This window comes from Podarcis melisellensis (genome assembly GCF_964234715.1).
Source record: "Podarcis melisellensis genome assembly, chromosome: 6".
NCBI classification, from domain to species: domain Eukaryota; kingdom Metazoa; phylum Chordata; class Lepidosauria; order Squamata; family Lacertidae; genus Podarcis; species Podarcis melisellensis.
In genome coordinates this window covers 54,940,147-54,959,233 of record NC_138538.1, presented here as the reverse complement: position 1 = coordinate 54,959,233, position 19,087 = coordinate 54,940,147, and the positions used below count along the sequence as shown (strand labels likewise).

Here is a 19,087-nt window from a genome sequence, read left to right as displayed (position 1 = left end):
TAAAGCTTATTTCCCCTGCTGCAGCTCTAATTTTGTCAGGTATTTAAATGTGATTTAAGAACAACAATGATGAACTCAGAATTGCCTTAATTATAGTTCTGTAGGTTTATAACTTTCTGAGGTCCATAATTTAATAACAATTTATCATATAGGGTTGTTTCATAATGATCTAGTCATTTTAGGCTTTGTTAATCCTTAAATCACTGTTTTGTGCAATATTGTTGCAGATATAGTTTACTAGTTCTCAGGACTTATTTGGTAATCATTCTCATTTTTACCGATTGCAAAGGTAAGGATTAATGACTTCCCCAAGGTCACCTGCACTTCAGTCATAATAACCCCTACATAGGTGTAAACTCCATTGACTTCCAAGTATGTGTAACTAGGACTGAAGCCTTCTTCAATCACCCTATGCATAAGTACCTAGGAATAATTCCCATTTAATTCAGTAGGATTTGAATCCGAGTTCTGCAAATGACCTAAAGTGGGATGTGAATCTAGGTCTTCCAGGTCCTGGTACACTACTTTGCAAGTTGACCACATCAGGGTTTGATCTTATTCTTTAGGTATTATTTTAATATGTATTTTTAGATGGATTACTATGTTTGTACATATTTAAATTGGGATTTGAGTGTTTTGGTTCTACAGCTTCTAGGATTAACACATGACTTTTTTGTCATGCATTATTAAAAAAAAACCTCTCAGGATTCCCATATCTCTTGTTGACTGAACAAAGAATGTGCTGAGTTAATGATGTGGCTTCTACAGCACTCATTTGTAAATAGGGGGACAATCAAAATGCTTTCTTGCTGTTTCTGTTTCATGTCCTTTGTTTAAACAGCTATTTTCACAGTGCAAACCTATACATGTCTACTCATAAGTAACCCCCATTGAGTTCAATGGGAGTTACTCCAAGGTTAGTGTGTAATAGGCGCTGCCTGATAATAGCAGATTGTCTTATTAGTATTTTTTGTACTACAGTAGGTCTTATTAGTAGGATAATTCATTAAATATATATACTATACTATCTCAGCTATGCATAGACCTCTAATAATTCAAGTGTGGAAGTGTCTTTCCCCACCAGCATACAGGTAATATGATTTTTTTTAAATTGCCAAGTATTTGCTTTTTCTGAATTATCAGTGCAATGATGCTAATTGCAGTATGCAGACATGAATACTAAACTTGTCCTCTAAAACATGTTTTTCTTCTGTTTCTGGATAACAACTGTCTATGAACTATTTCTAAGCTCAAATAATAGAACGTTGCTATAATGCTAATGGTTTGTACTTTCAACATTTTCTTTCTGCTTATTTGCAGCATGGCAAATGTTACTTTAGGGTGCAGAAACTTACATCTCTGACTCTAGTACTTAAAGTTGTACTGTACTTTGAATAAAACTTAAACAATTTGTTCATAAATGTCCAGCACACATCATGATTTTACCATATGATTGCATGCACTTTATTTTCACCTACTTAGGAATAAGTCACATTGAACTCATTGGGACTTACTTCTGAGTAGGCATGCCTAGGATTGCACTGTCAAGATTCTAAATCTAATAAGACATTTCTGAATATACTACTTCATCCCCCCACCCCATTCTGTTGCATTGACTTTAATGAATGAGATTTACACACATATTTAACTCTTCCAATGACATCAGTTGGATGTAAAAAGTTGGTTCATGTTCTTTATCTTTAAAGATTGCTATGGGATTTAGCTTTTGTCAGAGATGTGATTCCCAAAGGGTTTCTACTTAATAATTCACCTCCGTAACTGGCAAATCAGGGAGCGTGGAAAAAGTAGGATCTTGGCCAGCTTTCTTATGATTAGCAGGCATAGATTCCTAGTTTGTTCGTGTTTTGGTTCTGTCCAGTGCTTTTCCCCCCTAAAAACATGTTTAGGGGTACTCTCATTTTGACTCAAGAAAATCACATTTTTATAGGTCAAATGTGGAAAAATAAATACAGTAAATGGACAAAAGTACAAAGATTCACAAAATGTTTAGGGGTATGTGTCCCCCTCCGTCCCTCCAGAAATAAGCACTGGTTCTGCCCGATTGTGTGGTTTGCATTGGGCTGGTCACCCAAGTCATGTCCCTAAGCACGTGACCCATTTAATCTAAACAGCAGGTTGGAATGACCACCAGTGTAATAGCTTTGCTGCAGTTGCTATCCAGTTGAGAGATGTGTTAGTGCAAGATCATCCTGTGCCCCGTGTTTCTGCTTAAAATGTACAAGATACTTTGTAATTCCCCTTTCGGCTGCCTGCCATGTTGGAAATTAAACACACAGGTGGATTTCCTCCCACTTACTGCCATGTTCTTTCAATTTCATTGCTTTTCTTGATGTGGAGAATGATCCATTAAGAGGTAGTCCTGCAAAAGGGTACAGTAAATCAGTAACAAGTCATTTTCACAGTGAGTGCCAAACATTATTTGTAATTCAATGACACTTTAACATGGGTGTCTGCTTTATATAGGGAATATCAAAACAAAGACTTGGATAAAATTAAGGTAGATTAATAATCCAGTAGGGATGCAGGTGGCGCTGTGGGTTAAAGCCTCAGCGCCTAGGGCTTGCCGATCGAAAGGTCGGCGGTTCGAATCCCTGCGGCGGGGTGCGCTCCCGCTGCTCGGTCCCAGCGCCTGCCAACCTAGCAGTTCGAAAGCACCTCCGGTGCAAGTAGATAAATAGGGACCGCTTACCAGCGGGAAGGTAAACGGCATTTCCGTGTGCGGCTCTGGCTCGCAGAGCAGCGATGTCACGCTGGCCACGTGACCCGGAAGTGTCTCCGGACAGCGCTGGCCCCTGGCCTCTTAAGTGAGATGGGCGCAAAACCCCAGAGTCTGTCAAGACTGGCCCGTACGGGCAGGGGTACCTTTACCTTTACCTTTAATAATCCAGTATTGCTTTAATTAGCATAGCTTTGTAAATGGTGTATTTCATTATAATCTCTTTTTCTGGCATTTTCTGAGTATGTGCTGCACCTATAGCTTTGTATATTTGGAGGGAACAGGTCTGGCTTGGTCTAAGAGATGCATGCTAGGAAAGCCAACATTGTCACCATCCTTGGCATGGCAATGGCAGTCTGAATATATGGTTTCTGACACTAAACTGGAGCAAGGATGGATGGCATTATGGTAAGAGGCTGAGAAACTCCTATTTAGCAGTTTGGTGTAGGAAGTCAGGAGGTTCAACTGAGATTAAACAAATGGCTGGTTCTGCTTCTCCCTGGTTACTGCAAGTGCTTTTCTGGTTCACTATTTGTCCCAGTTTTTGTAGGGGAGCTCTTGGGGTAAACTTAGATGAACTGCAGCTGTGTGGAACTTCACATTAAAAAAAACAATAACCACACTTTTTTAATTTTAAAAAAGGCATTTTTATCAGTCGCAGTACAACACTAACTCTCAGCAGTTTATTTTCTGTATGAACTAAATTCTCTAGTATTTCTCTAATAAAATTTCTCTAATACTTAATCTTGCCAAAATATTGTTACTGTAAAACAGGAGTTAGCCTGCCCTAATGTCATGTTCTCTTACGGGCTACCTCTGAAGGGCTCTGTGCAAGTGGTGTTTGGGGCCAGAAGCAAAAGTGGGCAAAACAGGAGATGTGACTTTTACCTTTGTATGGTAAGCTATATTCCAGCCATGCAAAAGTCAGAGGCTTCTGTACATACCATCCAGGCAAGAAAGAGGCATTATAGTTCAAGGTCGCATTCTGGCCTTGTAAAAGCATTCAAAGATGTGTGTGGAGAAGGGCCCAGAGACAGCTGTAACTTGCCTTGGAGAGAGGGGCTATCGCTTGGGGAGAGGCACGTGTTCAATGGAGATTCTCAAGAGCAGGACAGGATATATAGGCCCAGAGGTTTCCCACCCTTGATGTAAAGGGACATTGGTCTACTTCAGACATAAGTAAAGCCTGCTGGATCATCCCAGTAGCCCATGCTGTTCTTATAGTGGCCAACCAGAACTCCTCAAGCAGGATCTGAGCACAAGAGCAGTCTCCACTCCTGTTGTCTCCAATAGCTTTCTCCTCCTTAAATTTGTCCAGTTGTCTTTTAAAGCCATCTAAGTTGGTGGCCTTCGTTGCCTCCTGTGGTACAGAGTTCCATAGCTTAACTGTGTGCTGCTTTAAGAAGTAAAGCAGGTACATGAATGTCTGCCCTATGTCCACAAGTGTGTTCTGTGATATGTTGGTGGCTTTGTTGTCATCCTATGTAAAAACCATTTGATGATTCTTGTCTTAGATCATTGTTTTCTGTGGTGTTGGTAAGCACCAGATCTGTTTTTGCTTTTTACTAATTGTGTTATATGTACCACTATAAGCTTTAAGTTGAAATTATTTTGGGGGGGAGGGGTCCCCCTCTTGAACAGGATCCATTTTCATTCTACTGGATCTGACTGTTTACCCAAAGATGTGTACATATTTCCTGTCTACCTGGGAGTGGAGTGGCACAGTGGAGGGGATGGGCCACTTCCCTAAAATCTGAAATGTGCTCACAGGCCCCCAAAGGCTAGTGGCCCCTTAGATCAATTGACTATGCATTGCCTCCTTCCCCAACTGTAGCCCTCTTCTTTAGATGGTCAGAATGAACATGTGATGGGGCTCTTATACATGAATAGGCTAGCTCCACTTAGATGCTGATGTGTGCATTAGCTCTGCTCTCTGGGCAACACACGATCACCATTAGTCTGAGAGCAGGGGGTTACATGCTTGCATTCCTGTGTGTAGAACCAGCTTCACATTGATCCCAGTCACATGTCCTATGGGGCATGGCCAATGCATGTGCACCAAGGAAGGAGTTAGAAGATGTCATGTTGGGAATTAATTCTGTAGCTTTGGCACACCTGCTGAAAAGGGCCTCTTTCTTGTCCCCATTCGTTGCAGTTAGAGGCAAAGGCTGTTCTTTAAATTTGTTTGTTTCAGGCTCTTCAGGGTTTCAGAGGCCACTACCACCACATTAAAAATGGTGGCAATGGTGTGTTGTGTATGTTTCATGCACAGCTCCAACTAGGATGGCTATTTGCACGTCGCCCCAAAAAAGAAAAAGAATAAGGAATAAATGTATTGCCCCCTCAAAGAGGACATGGATTAGCATGAAATGCATACCTGCAGAGAAGTACATTTCATCATGGTGCAGAAGACTGCAATCAGATGGCCTCTGTTTCTTCTGCTTTCTAGGTGTCTATTAACTCTTGATGAGCAGCTTTAAGGCTCCTGCTCTGCTTCCTGATGGTTCTTTATCTTTAAACCAGATTAGGACCAGTCAGCCCTTTGAATAGAGGACACCTTCAAATAGAGGACAGTTCTCTGTAAAATAAGACACATGGCTGCCATAGAGCCAACAATATTATATGCATGTATGAATAAACTCAAAAATCAGGGAGAGAACAAAGCTTTTGTTTCTGGCTGAGCCCTAAAGCTTCCTTGCTAAATTACAGCAAATGTGATGGTATGCCTGTTCCCATACCACATGTGATGTCGTGTAGTAGATGCTTGTCTACAGAGGTTCATGCCACAATCAGTGTTGTTAAGGAGAAAAGAATTGTTTGTTTCTGGCAACAGATTACTGCAGCTACTCTCCTAAAACCAGTGCAAAGATAGGTATTTAGGGCAAATAGTTCACCAAAGCAGAAGTTTAGCTGGAAGCTTCCTTCTCCCCTTTTATTATCATTATTTCTTGACTGTGTTTACACAATTAGCTGTGACTTTAGGAATGTAGGGGTTCCCTTTCCTTTGTATGGGATTTAATGACTCTGCAGGAGCAGTTGATGAATTGTTATTGTTGTGAAAAGAATGCTGCTCGCTGCAACAGCACCTTGTATTATGTGTCATATCTTCACATCTAGTAAGAGGCACTTTGGTTGTCTTCTCATGATACATCACAACCTTTGAAATTTTCCTTCCAAACCGATAGCCGAATGACAGTGCTAACTTGGTGGCATTTCTGTCACCCAAATAGGACTGGAGAGTATTCCTGTAAACCAGATTATGCTTGCTTCAGTTCTGCCTATATTTCATGTGACAAATTTTAGGCGACGTTATTGTGCTACACGGTATGAGTATAGGTTGCTGAGAAAGTGGCTGAATCTACTTTAAAAAATATTAATATGTTAAGTAAGGGCACTGTGCTTGAAAAGAACCCATTTCTCCAGCCCCTTCCATTTATTGGGAGTATTGCTCCCTTAAATCATTCATTAAGAATTAATCACTAATCAGATACTATAGGAAGACCAGGTTGAATTAAAAGCTGACTCCAGTCCTCTTTCTCTACATTGCCCAGGTTAAGTGGGATGTCAAAACACCAAAAATCACTTAATGCAGTATTTCAAACTTTTTTTTTTAAATGTTCTTTTTATTCATTTTTATTTTAAAAGAAAAATAAATTTTGCATTGATTCATTACATACAAAATCTGCATTCGTTTCATATATTTACCTAAATAATATTCCTTATTAATTCCTTACTACTGTACTCTGGTAGCTGTACCCTCTTCCATGCTTTCAACAGAAACATTAGGAATACAGTGTTATAAAGAAAAGTGCTTTCAGTCTAAAACGGGAAGGGCAAGATTTGATTATCTCACCTAAGGTGCTTAGGTCCCCTGCATATTGGAGGAAGGGTAATATTATAGTGCAGTCCAGACCCCAGATATGCACAAAGGAGTGAGTTTGGGCTGAGCTGGAGTGACTGCCTCATCCCAGCTCAGCCAGGGATATGCCAATGTTAAGTCACTCAGTGTGTTTGAGCTGGGTTATACTGGCTCAGCCAGCGGGTCTTAAACTGGTGGAACTCCTCAAAAAGGGGTGTGGCATGGCAGGACAGAGTAAGGGGAGACATCTTTTAGCTCAGTCTTGTGACCTGGCAACATAGCTGTTAATGTTTCCCTTTTTAAAAGGGAAATTCCCTTATTCCGAATAGGATTCCTCGCAAGAAAAGGAGAAAGTTGACAGCTATGCCTGGCAACCTATTGGAACTCAGGGTGGTATAAGTCAAACTCTATTTTAAAGACTTGTTTCCCCTCTGTTAGACTTGGGTTAGCTCAGCTGGAGGTAGCAGCGCTGCTGCTGAACCCACTTTGAAATAGGGGTATTTTATGCCAGCTTAATTTAAATTGGTGTTCATTCCAATAGCTTCCTGCACTTAGGATTGTTCTGTTAGCCTCACTCCATCACAGAGATGTATTTATCGTCCACTGAGAAGGTTTAATGGCATGGAAACTTCAGCTACTGCCCTCAGTCCCCAAACACCACAGGTAGGTTACTCTGCTCTTGCTCCTGACACTCTGAAGGGCTGCTCTACACTGTCTTGGTGTGTTCCTTTTTTTGACATCTAGAGCTGATGCTTGAACTTTCCTATTGAATTTTGCACTGGTAAAGACCTGTTATGATTGTAGCAGCATCTCAAAGAGCAAATTTGTGATGAAATAGTAGTGCGAACACAGCCTCAAATAGAAGCTTTCAGAGGTATAGCTGTAGGATTCTTTGTAATGAAGCAACTGGTTTGAATACATTTAAGAGTGCCCCCTGAATAACAGACACTAATTCAAAGCAATTCTGCTTCTTTATAAAATATTTTCCCTTGCTCTTACAAAGAGGATGTGCATATGGAGAGCATCAGTTCAGCATGGTGCTTGGTTTTTATTTAATCAGCTTCTGCTTCTTATTTTCTAATGGAAAAGTTGCAGTTGGGAGTTATGAGAATTCCATTGCAAACGGCAATATAAATACCGAGTATAAGCGGCACTCTTAAATACGGTTTTATGAAGATTCGTTGTTAATGAAGAGCGACTGAAGGGTAATGAACATCTGTTTCTTTGCCAACACACTTCTGAATGCTATTCAGTAGAAGAAATGCAAGTTGTTGCTGGAAAGAGCTTTTTTAAAAAATATAATGCATTTTCAAATACTATAGGAGCAGGTGGTTGGGAAGTGCAATGATCACCTTTTGCTTCTGACTATATTCAGGCTTTAATCCTGTGCACACATACATGAGAGAAAGACCCACTGAATGCAGTGGAACTTAACTTCTTAGTAAGCACTCATATAATTCAGGTTTTCTCAACCTTGGCCCTCCAGAGGTTTTTGGCCTACAACTCCCATGATCCCTAGCTAGCAGGACCAATGGTCAGGATGCTGGGAATTGTTAGTCTCAAAACATCTGGAGGGCCGAGGTTGAGGAAGCCTGATATAATTGCTCTGTCAGTGTAATTTGAAATTTTCTTCCCATGTTTTTCTTTCAAATAAGGAGAGTGACCCAGTTAATTATGCTTTATGGGTTTCATAAAGGCACATAACAAGTCAGAGGAAACATGGGAAAATGTTGAAGAAAACTTAATCCTATGTCCTCTGTGTGTGGTGTGGTGTAGTGGTTAAGAGCGGTGGACTCGTAATCTGGTGAACTGGGTTCGCTTCCCCGCTCCTCCACATGCAGCTGCTGGGTGACCTTGGGCTAGTCACACTTCTTTGAAGTCTCTCAGCCCCACTCACCTCACAGAGTGTTTGTTGTGGGGGAGGAAGGGAAAGGAGTTTGTTAGCTGCTTTGAGACTCCTTCGGGTAGTGGATAAAGCGGGATATCAAATCCAAACTCTTCTACTCTTCTTCTTCTCTTCTCCCATCCAGGAGGCCCGGTTCTTTCAGTATAGTTCTCCTAAGAGTGATGGAAAGAACTGATATTTTCTGTTTGTTTCTTGATAATGATTTTTTTTTTTTAAATTGTATCCACTTCTAATTTTGTTGGCCTCTTTGAATGCCTAATGTAGAAAGATGGGGTATACACCTGAGAAATGAATACTGGAGATTCTTTTAGTTGCATATGCCAAGATTTGCCTTTCATGGAGGGAGGGGGATTCTTTAACCTCCACCGTCACTTATTGTATAGTACTATTTGCAGAAAATAACATCTAGGAGCTTCCTGATCTTAGACAAGCCCATCATAGGAAAGATGCATCCTGGTTGCTAGGGGAAAAGAAAGGACAAGCTAAAGAGATCCCAAAGACTAGAAAATGAGAAGTAAACAGGAAAATTGCACTAAAGGGGGGTGGGGACAGCAACTGTTTAGGGTCCCAGGGATTCCTGTTGCCTGGTGTCCAAACAGCTCACTTATCAGTCAAAGCTCTGACTTCATTCATTGCCTGAAAACAGTGATAAGTTGGAGCAGCCAAGCTGGCTCATTTCATAGAAATTTCAAGGCTTTCATGGGTGTCATGGTGGTTCCTGAGTTGGTGACCGCTGTCTTATTTTAATGTTTAAAGAATTAATACTTGAGAGATTTCTTCAGCTGAACCCTTTTATTTATTTTTTTCATTTTAGGCATGTACTGGTATAGAAAATATTGATGAAGCTATCACCTTACTTGAACAAAATAACTGGGATTTAGTGGTAAGTACTGTTTTTTACTGGTCGTATAGGAAAAAAGAGAGCCAGAACAAAACTTGTTGCCAATCAGCTATTAATTTCATGATCACCATGCATCTGTCCAGTAGTGCATGGTGCAGTGGGTTTATGCTGCTTACCTGACCTCCTTCTGGCTGTGTTGCTGCTGTAAACTGGGTCAGAGAGGGGAGGGGTGAGGTGTGCATGGTGCAAACACCCTAGCGGAATCAATGTGATTCTGTGGCTGGCATGTTTGGTCCACGTCAGCTTCGCCATTACCTTGCCCCTCCCCTCTGTGGACATCAGTATTGCTTACTAATTTAGATGCTGTGCTCCTCATAGTAAACCATGAGTAGTGTTTATTTAGTTTTGATCAGGTATTGAATGACCCCGTGCTTTCATACTAGTCTCAGTACTGACACTCCACAGCTCAACCAAGTGCAATATTGAATCTGCTTGGCGACCCTTACAATATGTTGACCACCCCCAGGTCCTTAAGCAAAGTTTCTAGAATGGCTGAGGTTATGATTGAACAAATTAATGTTAACACCAGGTTCTTCAGGTATATAGTGAAGGACGATTTGTTTGGCAAATGCAGGGGTAAAAAGCTAGTATTTTGAGAGGGTCAGTAAGCACCTATTTGCATTTGAAGTTCCAGCAAATCTTTTGCAAAATTCCTTACCGAAACGTCTCAGAGCTACCTTACCTTTCCAATAAAGGGAAGGCATTTTCATGGGTTAGTGTAAGGTTAAAAAAATGAGAAACAGGGAGTGGGTATAACACATCACACATTACAATGGCATCATAAAGGTGAAAAGGCCCAGCTGGTTTGTATTAGGATCTGTATTCTTTAAACTTTCGTTGAGAAACTGGAAATACAGCAAAACATACAAATGTACAGTAGAAATATATGAAATTAAAGAGAGAAGAATTGACTCCAGACAGTTGATTTTGGTTTCTGTTGAAAACAATACAAGAAATACTTAACTCCTACCCATTTCAATGGGAAGTAAGTTCAGCTAGCTCTGTGCTGGATCCAAGCTAAGGGCAGTATCCAACAAAGTAGATCTGGGTTTCAAGGGTTTCAGTTTACATAACAGGACTTCCCTCCCTCTCCTCTTGTTGTGCCCCATGTAAATTTCTGCATCAGGTATTTAATTTTTCCTTTCAAGAACACTGATTTTGTGACCTACTTTTGTTGTATTTCCCCCACCATAGAATTAGGATGTAGCAACTTGTTCAGTGTTCCTCAGACTGTGTGATGGGACCACCAGAGGGGCTTAACACTGCAGCCTGCCCAATGCTGCCTCACTTGAACATCCTGCTCCCAGCTGCTACACCATGAGCAGCATATAGGTACATGTGGGAGCAGGAGTAGGTTAGAGAGTTGTCCTGTAGCATGCAAAGTTGGAAAGGAGCCAGGAGAGAGGAAATGGACAGCAGCGATTACAACAGCTATCTGAGTGTGAGGAAGGAAAACGGGGATGGGGACGGTCACATTGAGTGTGAGGAGGAGAAGATGCACCCAGGGGTGCTGCTATGCCTTTGGCCTTTCTCATTCATATTCCCACACCCCAGGCTCCCTCCTGACTCAAGAGGTCTTTCCTGGCTGACTGAAGGTGATAGTTTCTTCCTCCCCCTTAGAAGAAAAATCTGGTATTGAGGAACTGCCAGAATTTGGATTGTCAGTGTGTGCAACTGCATGCCCATGTAGGGTGGGTGAGTAGGAGAGAGAAAGTGCCACTGAATAAAGATGGCAGTAGATTAAGGGGTTGAGGAAGGAGAGAAGCAAAGATCTTCCTTTTTTGAAAGGAAAATGCTAGAGGACGCTATGAAGAAAAGCAGAAAGAGATAATTTAAAAAACCCCAAACAGCTGGAAATTGAGAGGAAGAAGGGATGTTGTTACAGGAAGAAGAGGTTGAGTGGGCAGATTGGAGTATGGATGAAATAACTTGTACCCTCTCCACTCCTTCCAAACTATCTGTCCGTGTATGAAAGGAGAAGGGAAGATGAAGTGAGAGGAAATGGTTAAAAATTATTGGAGAGGCGTATGTGGGGGCGGGGATAGAAAATAAATAGCCATTTCCAGTTAGATCCTCTGAATCAGCAAGTTCTACCTAAAATGGGTAGGTTGAGTCATGATAATTTCAGAGCTAATTCCAGAACCTGAGGAAAGCACTACTATGGAGCTCAAGAGTCCCAAGGAAATTGCTATGTGAAAGTTATTAATTTCCAAAGAGGGTTTAAGTATCAGTAAAAAAAAAATAGCACTAGTTGTCAGCTGTTCATGCCAAACTCCACCTCCATCTGCCACCATTTTGTGGCTGTCTTTGCCCCTGCACTGCCATTTTGTGACTAGTGGGCTTCAGTTATTCTCAATTTTCTCAAATGTGCCCTGGAGTTTGAGAACCCCTGATGTAGCTCTTCAATTCGCCCTAGTATTTCAGATGTGTGCTTCTTGGCTTTGTTATTCTCAGTTTGAGAAATACTTGACACTGAATTTGCATGCTTCATATTGCAAACTGGTTAACTTTATTTGTAGGAAGGACTATTTTTCTGCCTCAGGGAGAGTTGTACAACTTAAAGTTGTTGGTTTTTTACTTGTGCAGTTAATCCTGTAATAAAGTATTGTCTGAATCAGTTTGACTGTGCTTTAGGAATTAAGAGCATTTTCTAGTGAAAAGATCTTGCCATGTTGGTAAGTAAAAGTTTCCCTTTTGCTATCTGGTTATTCAAGTCAATGGAGGTTAATGAAAGCTGTGGTATTGCTAAAACTTGAGGCAACTCATAAAATATAGTCACCTTTATATCCTTTTCACTTGCTTTCCATTTTTGGGGTCTTTGGCAAGTCAGTGTCCTGTGTTTTCAAACTCATATTTACAACCATGAGGGACAAAAAGTAGAGAGTTTCAGGATTTTATCAAAAAGCACCAGGGTACACAAAATGGCCCTCCAGGGCCTTGGTAGCCTGCTGGCTGCATGTTGGCCACTTTTCATATGATCTGCTGTACTTGTTTACACTGTACTGTATTTATCTCTGGTAGAAAAGTAAATGCTATTTCATATTAATGTGAATTTAGCCTCCATCTACCCATTTGCAAAGAACATCGTTTCATTGTAGAAGCTCCGCAAATGGTTATGATTATCCCGGTTTTAAGCATACATTCTCTAAAACGTACATTTCAACATTTGCTGAAATGTCTGCTTTACTGCTATATTTAACTTCTTTATCCTTTTTGCTGGCAGTGGTTCAAAGCAACCATGTCTTTGCAGTAAAGTCAGTGGTTTAGCACACCTGTTAATGTGATGGCTTGCAGCTCCTCCTGTATGTTGTTTCTAAGGATCAGAAGACAGAAACTGCTCTGTGCCTTGTTTTTATAATACTTCAGTTTCATAACTTTAATAATTTTATGGACAGCCTAATAATAATATTCACTCCTTTTGAAAATGGAAAAATGGAGAGGTCTCCTCTTAGAAACTAGCACATTAGAGAGGTTAGATAAATCCTGCGTATAAAGAAGCCACTGTTTAAAATGTTCTTTTTTCATTTTTGGAAAAAAAAATGAACAAATTCATAGGGCTGAAAATCCACATAGCAAAAGGGAAGCTTTTAATTAATTCCCCCTCATTCCTAGAGACAGTTTGACCAGGTGTCTCTAAAGCACTCCATGGCATTCTCAGATCAAATTTTAACTTTTATCTCTCACCTGGATAATCTCTCCACTCAGATGTGTATGGCTATTTGATATCTTAAGAGAATTTGAAGAAGGTTGGGTTGACCTACCAGTCCAGTGAGTCATGGAAGTGACTTCTGAAGTCTGGTATTTACGAGGGACTAGACATATCAGGCATCTTAAAGATGCTCATCTTCATCCAGCAAGAGAAATCTACACATGGAAGCAGGCCTCTACTTCTGCAGCCAATATGGTTGCAGATGTGCATTTGTAGCATATCTTGCAGTTTTCATCCAGGTCCTGCTTAATCTGTTTGAGGTCATGTTTTGACGTGAAATATTCTATTCATTATTACGTTTATATACCAATTTTCATACAAGGATTTCAGAACGAAGTACATGGTTATCCCTCTCCCCATTTTATCCTTGCAACAGCATTATGAGATAAGTTAGGTGACTGGCCGATGGTGGGTTTTATGGTCGAGCGAGGATTTGAACCTTGTTCTCCCAGTTCCAGCACTGTAACCACTACAACACACTGTGTTTGGTTTAAACACATATGATAAATTTGTTGTAATACTAATATGCCACCCCCCCCAACAAAAATCTCATTAAAAATGAAGTTTTTGAGACATTTTAAATGAAATTTGCCAAATCTACACTTCCGACATGGGTTGCCATATGTCCGGATTTTCCTGGACATTTGCAGAGATTTCTGCCCAGACACTGTTTACCACCACCGAATCCCAGCTGTGTCCAGGAAATTCTGGATGATAGCAACCCTAGCTAGAAGTCATGTTAATGTAGACCTTGAAGAAGAACACACAGGAAATTCACATACCCGAATTCTGTATCATGGGAGTTCTGCTGTATCAAGACATAAAAACGGGCATCTTTTTAAAATACACAGTTCATATTGTGAAGAGGACAGTCTAGAGTCGATGAAAACACAAAAGAAACCTGGGCAAACTGAAAGCAGTTACGTAGTCATATTGAAAGAGACAAGACTCATATTTCTCTCTAACCACAAGAATATTAATGTTCTGTGACATGGCCTATGTGCATTGTGTGATGCCATGCAGATGCAGAATTTGGTATGGTTAGTGATAAATCAACAACTTGAAAAGATTTGTTTTATTAAAAATGAAAAAAGCATGTCGTTAGTCCTTATAGCCATTAATATCGGTTTTCCAGAATATGGGTTGCTAGTCAAACTTCAGAAGCCAGCAAGGGATGTTTAGGCAGGATTTTTAGAGTGAACTTTTGCATAATATTTTGCCCTCTCCATTGCTATAAAATGGGAATAAATTATGCAAGTTCACAAATATATCCACTCTTAGAAACTTACAGAATTTAAGAAGCAGGGCTCTTATAGTCTTAATTTGTATAGTCACTGGCTTGAATCCAATGGACTTGCTCCATTTTGTAAGGTGCTTTCACTTGTACATGGTCAGTCTCTGAATTTAGCTGCTGCAGTCTTGCTGAATGCCTTTCCAGAGACTTCCCTTGGCCTTTTTGGGGTGCAGAAGAGAATATGGCAAGCCCCAGAATTCTTAAGGACTCAAGCAGCAGAATTTACAAAAAAACCCCGCCTTTAATAATAATAACAACTGGTTGTAAATGTAAAATGTTGCTATATATTCTTGGAATGTGGCCCTGTGTGTTTAAGGACAAATTAAACAGGCACACATGTGAGGTGAAGTTGTCTTTGCTTCTGCACTCTAGTCATCCAGCCGCCAGGTAACAGAGTTTCCCAAGGAAGGTTGGAGAACAATTCAAACAGGCTCCAGATTTTAATTGTTTTTACTTGATTCAGACTTTGTTGTTTGAAATGTGCTTATGAACTTTTCTGGAGTGTTTGTTTCTTTTGCTGTTACAAGGAAAGAAGAGGGGCAAACAATTCCCAACATTTGGAGCAAGTCCAGGGCTTTTTTTCAGCCTGAACTCAGTTCCGGCATTTCTCAGGTGGGCAGCATTACTATTACAGTGGTACCTCGGGTTACATACGCTTCAGGTTACATACGCTTCAGGTTACTGACTCCGCTAACCCAGAAATATTACCTCGGGTTAAGAACTTTGCTTCAGGATGAGAACAGAAATTGTGCTCCGGTGGCGCGGCAGCAGCAGGAGGTCCCATTAGCTAAAGTGGTGCTTCAGGTTAAGAACAGTTTCAGGTTAAGAACAGACCTCCGGAACGAATTAAGTACTAAACCCGAGGTATCACTGTATAAGGGAACAAGGGAGGTGTTCATGGTGAGTTCTGGCACCTATTTTTCTAGAAAAATAGCACTTAGCAAGTCTATAAAGAAGTCCAGTTTCAGTATATATTGTTTTGTGAAGCTTTCGAGTGCTAGAATGTAGAGCTTGCTAGGTCACACCGTAAGTTTTGATGTCCTCATAAAGCACTTAGTAATAAGGTCCATCAAGTTTTATGTGAGGTATGGTCTATCTCCTCTGTCTTTATGTGAAATGGTTTATGACTTGGCTAGCCATGCAAGTACACTTTGGCAATTATGTAGGGTTTTGTTTTGTTTCCGGGGGCATTTGAAAGGAACTGCAGACAACTCTCCTATGCCTTTTGCATTTTTTACTTAAACGTTCAAAATCCAGTTCAGAATTGGTGCCTTACTCATTGTTGTATAAGTTTTATTGGGAAAAGATACAATCACTTTCCTGAAAACGTATGAATTTTCTTAAATCAGAAATGCCCCACATGGCCTACCAGGTGGCTCTGGAGAACCTTGTAAGAATGCTGTGAACACAGTTGCTTTCCCCTCTTGGTCCCAGAAGCTGGAGTGGGGATATACAGTACAGTGCTGACTCTGAACATGGAGCTTCTATTTTGTAATCATGTCTGTCGTCATTGCATCACCGTTTTTTCTAATAGGGTTTCTGTACTGTTAATAGGTACATGAGAGAGAAATTCAGAAGATGAAACTGTTCAGTTTTCCAGCTGTGATGGAAGACATTTCATTCACTCGTTAAATCCACAGCCCCTGACCCGCAATTAGCAAAGGCAATTGTTTTGCCAGAAAAAGTTGACAATTCCAATACCTCATTGAGAACTGGCAATATCTGTAACTCTCCTGTCCTCAAAGTGAAGTGTTTATCAGTGAATTACTATGAAATGCATTGTGTGGTTATTTCCTGCAGTCAGAATCTGGAGACATTGGAGACATCAGTAGCGTTCACAAGTGCACAATGCTAGGTGCCTAGTATTGCTTGTTGGATCTGACTTAAAGTATCAATATGCCTTTCTAATTTTGTTGTTGTTATGTTTGAATCTCCAGCTTTATTTAATTTTCCCCCAAGGTGTGCTTAGGAAAATATAATGCAATCAGGGTGCCGGCAGCATTTATTTTTGCCACCTAACTTCTTTCTTGCCATTAAATCACATATTCTGTTAGTATGTGGCCTACAATATACAGTATTAGAACAGAGGTAGGAGTTTGGTTAGGCTTGGTGTCAACGTTATGAAAGTAATGTAAGCAGCATGTGCAACCTTATCTAAATAGTAGTTGAAATTTCATTACTGCAGTAATGAGCTCTTTCGACTTCTATTATCCTTGCACAGCTGCCAACCAGAAATGCAGAGTCATCAAGTGAGCAGCGAGGCTAATAAATGTCAATTTCTTTTTATGAAGAAGCTACTCTATTTCTTGTAATAGAGAGTTCTTTGTATTCACAGTCCACACAAAAGGCAGCACCTGAGAGTACAGAAATACTTGGCAGTCTCTAACCAATATCCCTCCCCCTTCTCCTTTAGCGTTTCTCATCACAAATTCATATTTTTGGTGTACTAAGCTTAAATCTTGATTATGAAACTTTTGATACTTTAGTATATATAAATATAAAGTCCAATTTTAATATTAAATATTGTTAAAACCTTTAGTGTTCAAAACCTCAAATCAGAAACAAAATAATTATGGTGGGTTGCTTGGCTGATTTTAAAAAAGAATTCATAGCCATAAGTAGCTTTTTGGAATGTGGTTTTCCAAAATGGTCCAGTTGGCATGTAACACTAAGCCAAACCATGGCTTAGCACAAACAACCAATTGTACAGGTCCCTGGAACAAAGATCACAGCCACAACACTCCTCCCCCGATCCAGCTGCTGTTGTTGTACCCATGGCTAAGTCATGGTTTGGCTTAATGTTGTACCTGAACCTGGGTTTGTGGTTTGACTCATACCACAGAAACCATGAGCAGTAAACAAAGAACGAGCTTTAGCATAGCATGTGAACTGGATATATGAAAGCTTAAATTCTAAATTATTATTGCTGCCTGCAAGTTCATAGCTCTCTTTTCTCAAAGGTTTTAGCTTACAGCAACAGAAACATGGTACTTTTCAATGATAAAATTATGTGGCAATTCATTAACCTTCTAGTCAATAAGTTTTACTTTTCAGAGGACATATATAGGATTGCACAGTTAGTTCTTGGGATAGGAGTGATGCAGTGTGGGTTTATTGCACATCAGACCTGTAACATTATATGGATTTTGCAAGCACTTGGCATCTGGGTGTAAGGCTGAGGCTGCAATCACAGGCCTATTTACTTCAAATGAAGTCCTATTGAAATCAGTGGGACAGTTCCAAGTAATGTTCAGGCTCCCACTCAAAACACACAGGCAGAGGCTGTTATTTGTAAGAAAGAGATTTTTATTCGGGCAAGTACAGGGTCAGCAGCAGACACAGTGCTCAGGAGTCATGATTCAAGAGTAGGGCAAAAAGTTCAGAACTGGATGGAAGCAACAAAGATGTCCCAACAGGTTTTCCCACCCCTCCCTCCAAACCATTAACCATGAGGCATGGTCTGCTCACCTGCAAGACTCTCTCACACTGTGGGAATGTCAAGCTTGCAAGCGAACATTCTGTTGGGGGTGAGTGGGTCTCCTCTCACCTGTGAAGGCAGTTCCTGGTTCTAGGTGACAAAGCTGCACTTTCCTGTTCAGACACCACCTGCTCATCTCCGTTGACTGATTAAAGTTCTCCCCAGCCTCCACTGAGGCTCTCCGCTCTATAGAGCCTCAGAGGTCAGAGCCACCTTCCCTTCTTCCTTTTCCAAGGTGACTGACATTAAGGGTGTGGGATCCCCCATAATCCAACCCAGGGCCACACAGTTAATCTCTCACGTCTGTTTCTTTCTCCTTCTCTTTCTGGGGCTGCTAATCCAAGCCCAAGCCTGACAGTGCTGTGGGGCTCATGACAAGTAAACCCAGTGAGAATTGGGCTGTAAGTCTCAAGTTTCTTCGGGAGTAAAAATCGGAGGGAGTAGCTGGTGTGACATGGCACTTACACAGGTCACAAATGGTATGTTTTCCATGATAGTAGGTTCCAGAGCTGTGTCCTCAGTGGCCATTCCATCTGGTTATGAAACATTTATGTCATTACGAAGAACTGGAACCTGAATATGTTTGCTTTTCTATCCTCTTTACATTAAAAGCCTGCAGGCATGGCCTGTTTTCTTAATTTTTGTACAGCACCTAGAAAAAAGTAGTAGCAGCAGTAGTGATGATGATGGTGGTAATTAGATTTTGCAAAAGGATCTTGGAACATACTGGGGAGTATCCAATGGTGTGGAATCTGCTTCCATTTGTGTCGTGAGACTTTCCCTTCTCCCTCCCACATGCCCCCCAGGCCTGCTCTAGAGTGTTGGGGAAATGTCAGGGCAGATTTGGGAGTGCATGAAGGCTGCAGACGAAGGAGAAATATGTAACTCCAATGCTGGATAATAATACCCACTGCATTGTGATGTATGTTTGCTCTGAAAGCATTATATATATATATATTTAATTTCTCAAGAACATTGGCCTTTTACATAGAAGAGGATTCTGAAATATGTGGCACAGGCCACTGCATTTCAAAACAGTGCAGCCATTGCTTTGCTTTGGTCTGAATGGAACAAATGTTGTCATTTTCATGGTAAAAAAAAAAAGAGTATGTGCCTTTGCATTAGCAGTTGGAAGACTTTGATGTTTTAAGCCTTGAAGTCTGAGTAAAGCTAACAGTAATAGATACTCTACTGTTTTGGCTG

At 40.7% G+C, this 19,087-nt stretch overlaps 1 protein-coding gene across 1 annotated transcript in view; it reads left to right on the top strand.

The window, feature by feature from the left end:
- Positions 1-19,087, top strand: part of FAF1 (Fas associated factor 1) — a 166,837-nt gene that overhangs the window by 2,586 nt on the left and 145,164 nt on the right. Inside the window, exon 2 of the mRNA XM_081913955.1 lies at positions 9,317-9,385. Coding sequence (XP_081770081.1) covers positions 9,317-9,385 — 69 coding nt within the window. The remainder of the gene's footprint in view (positions 1-9,316; positions 9,386-19,087) is intronic.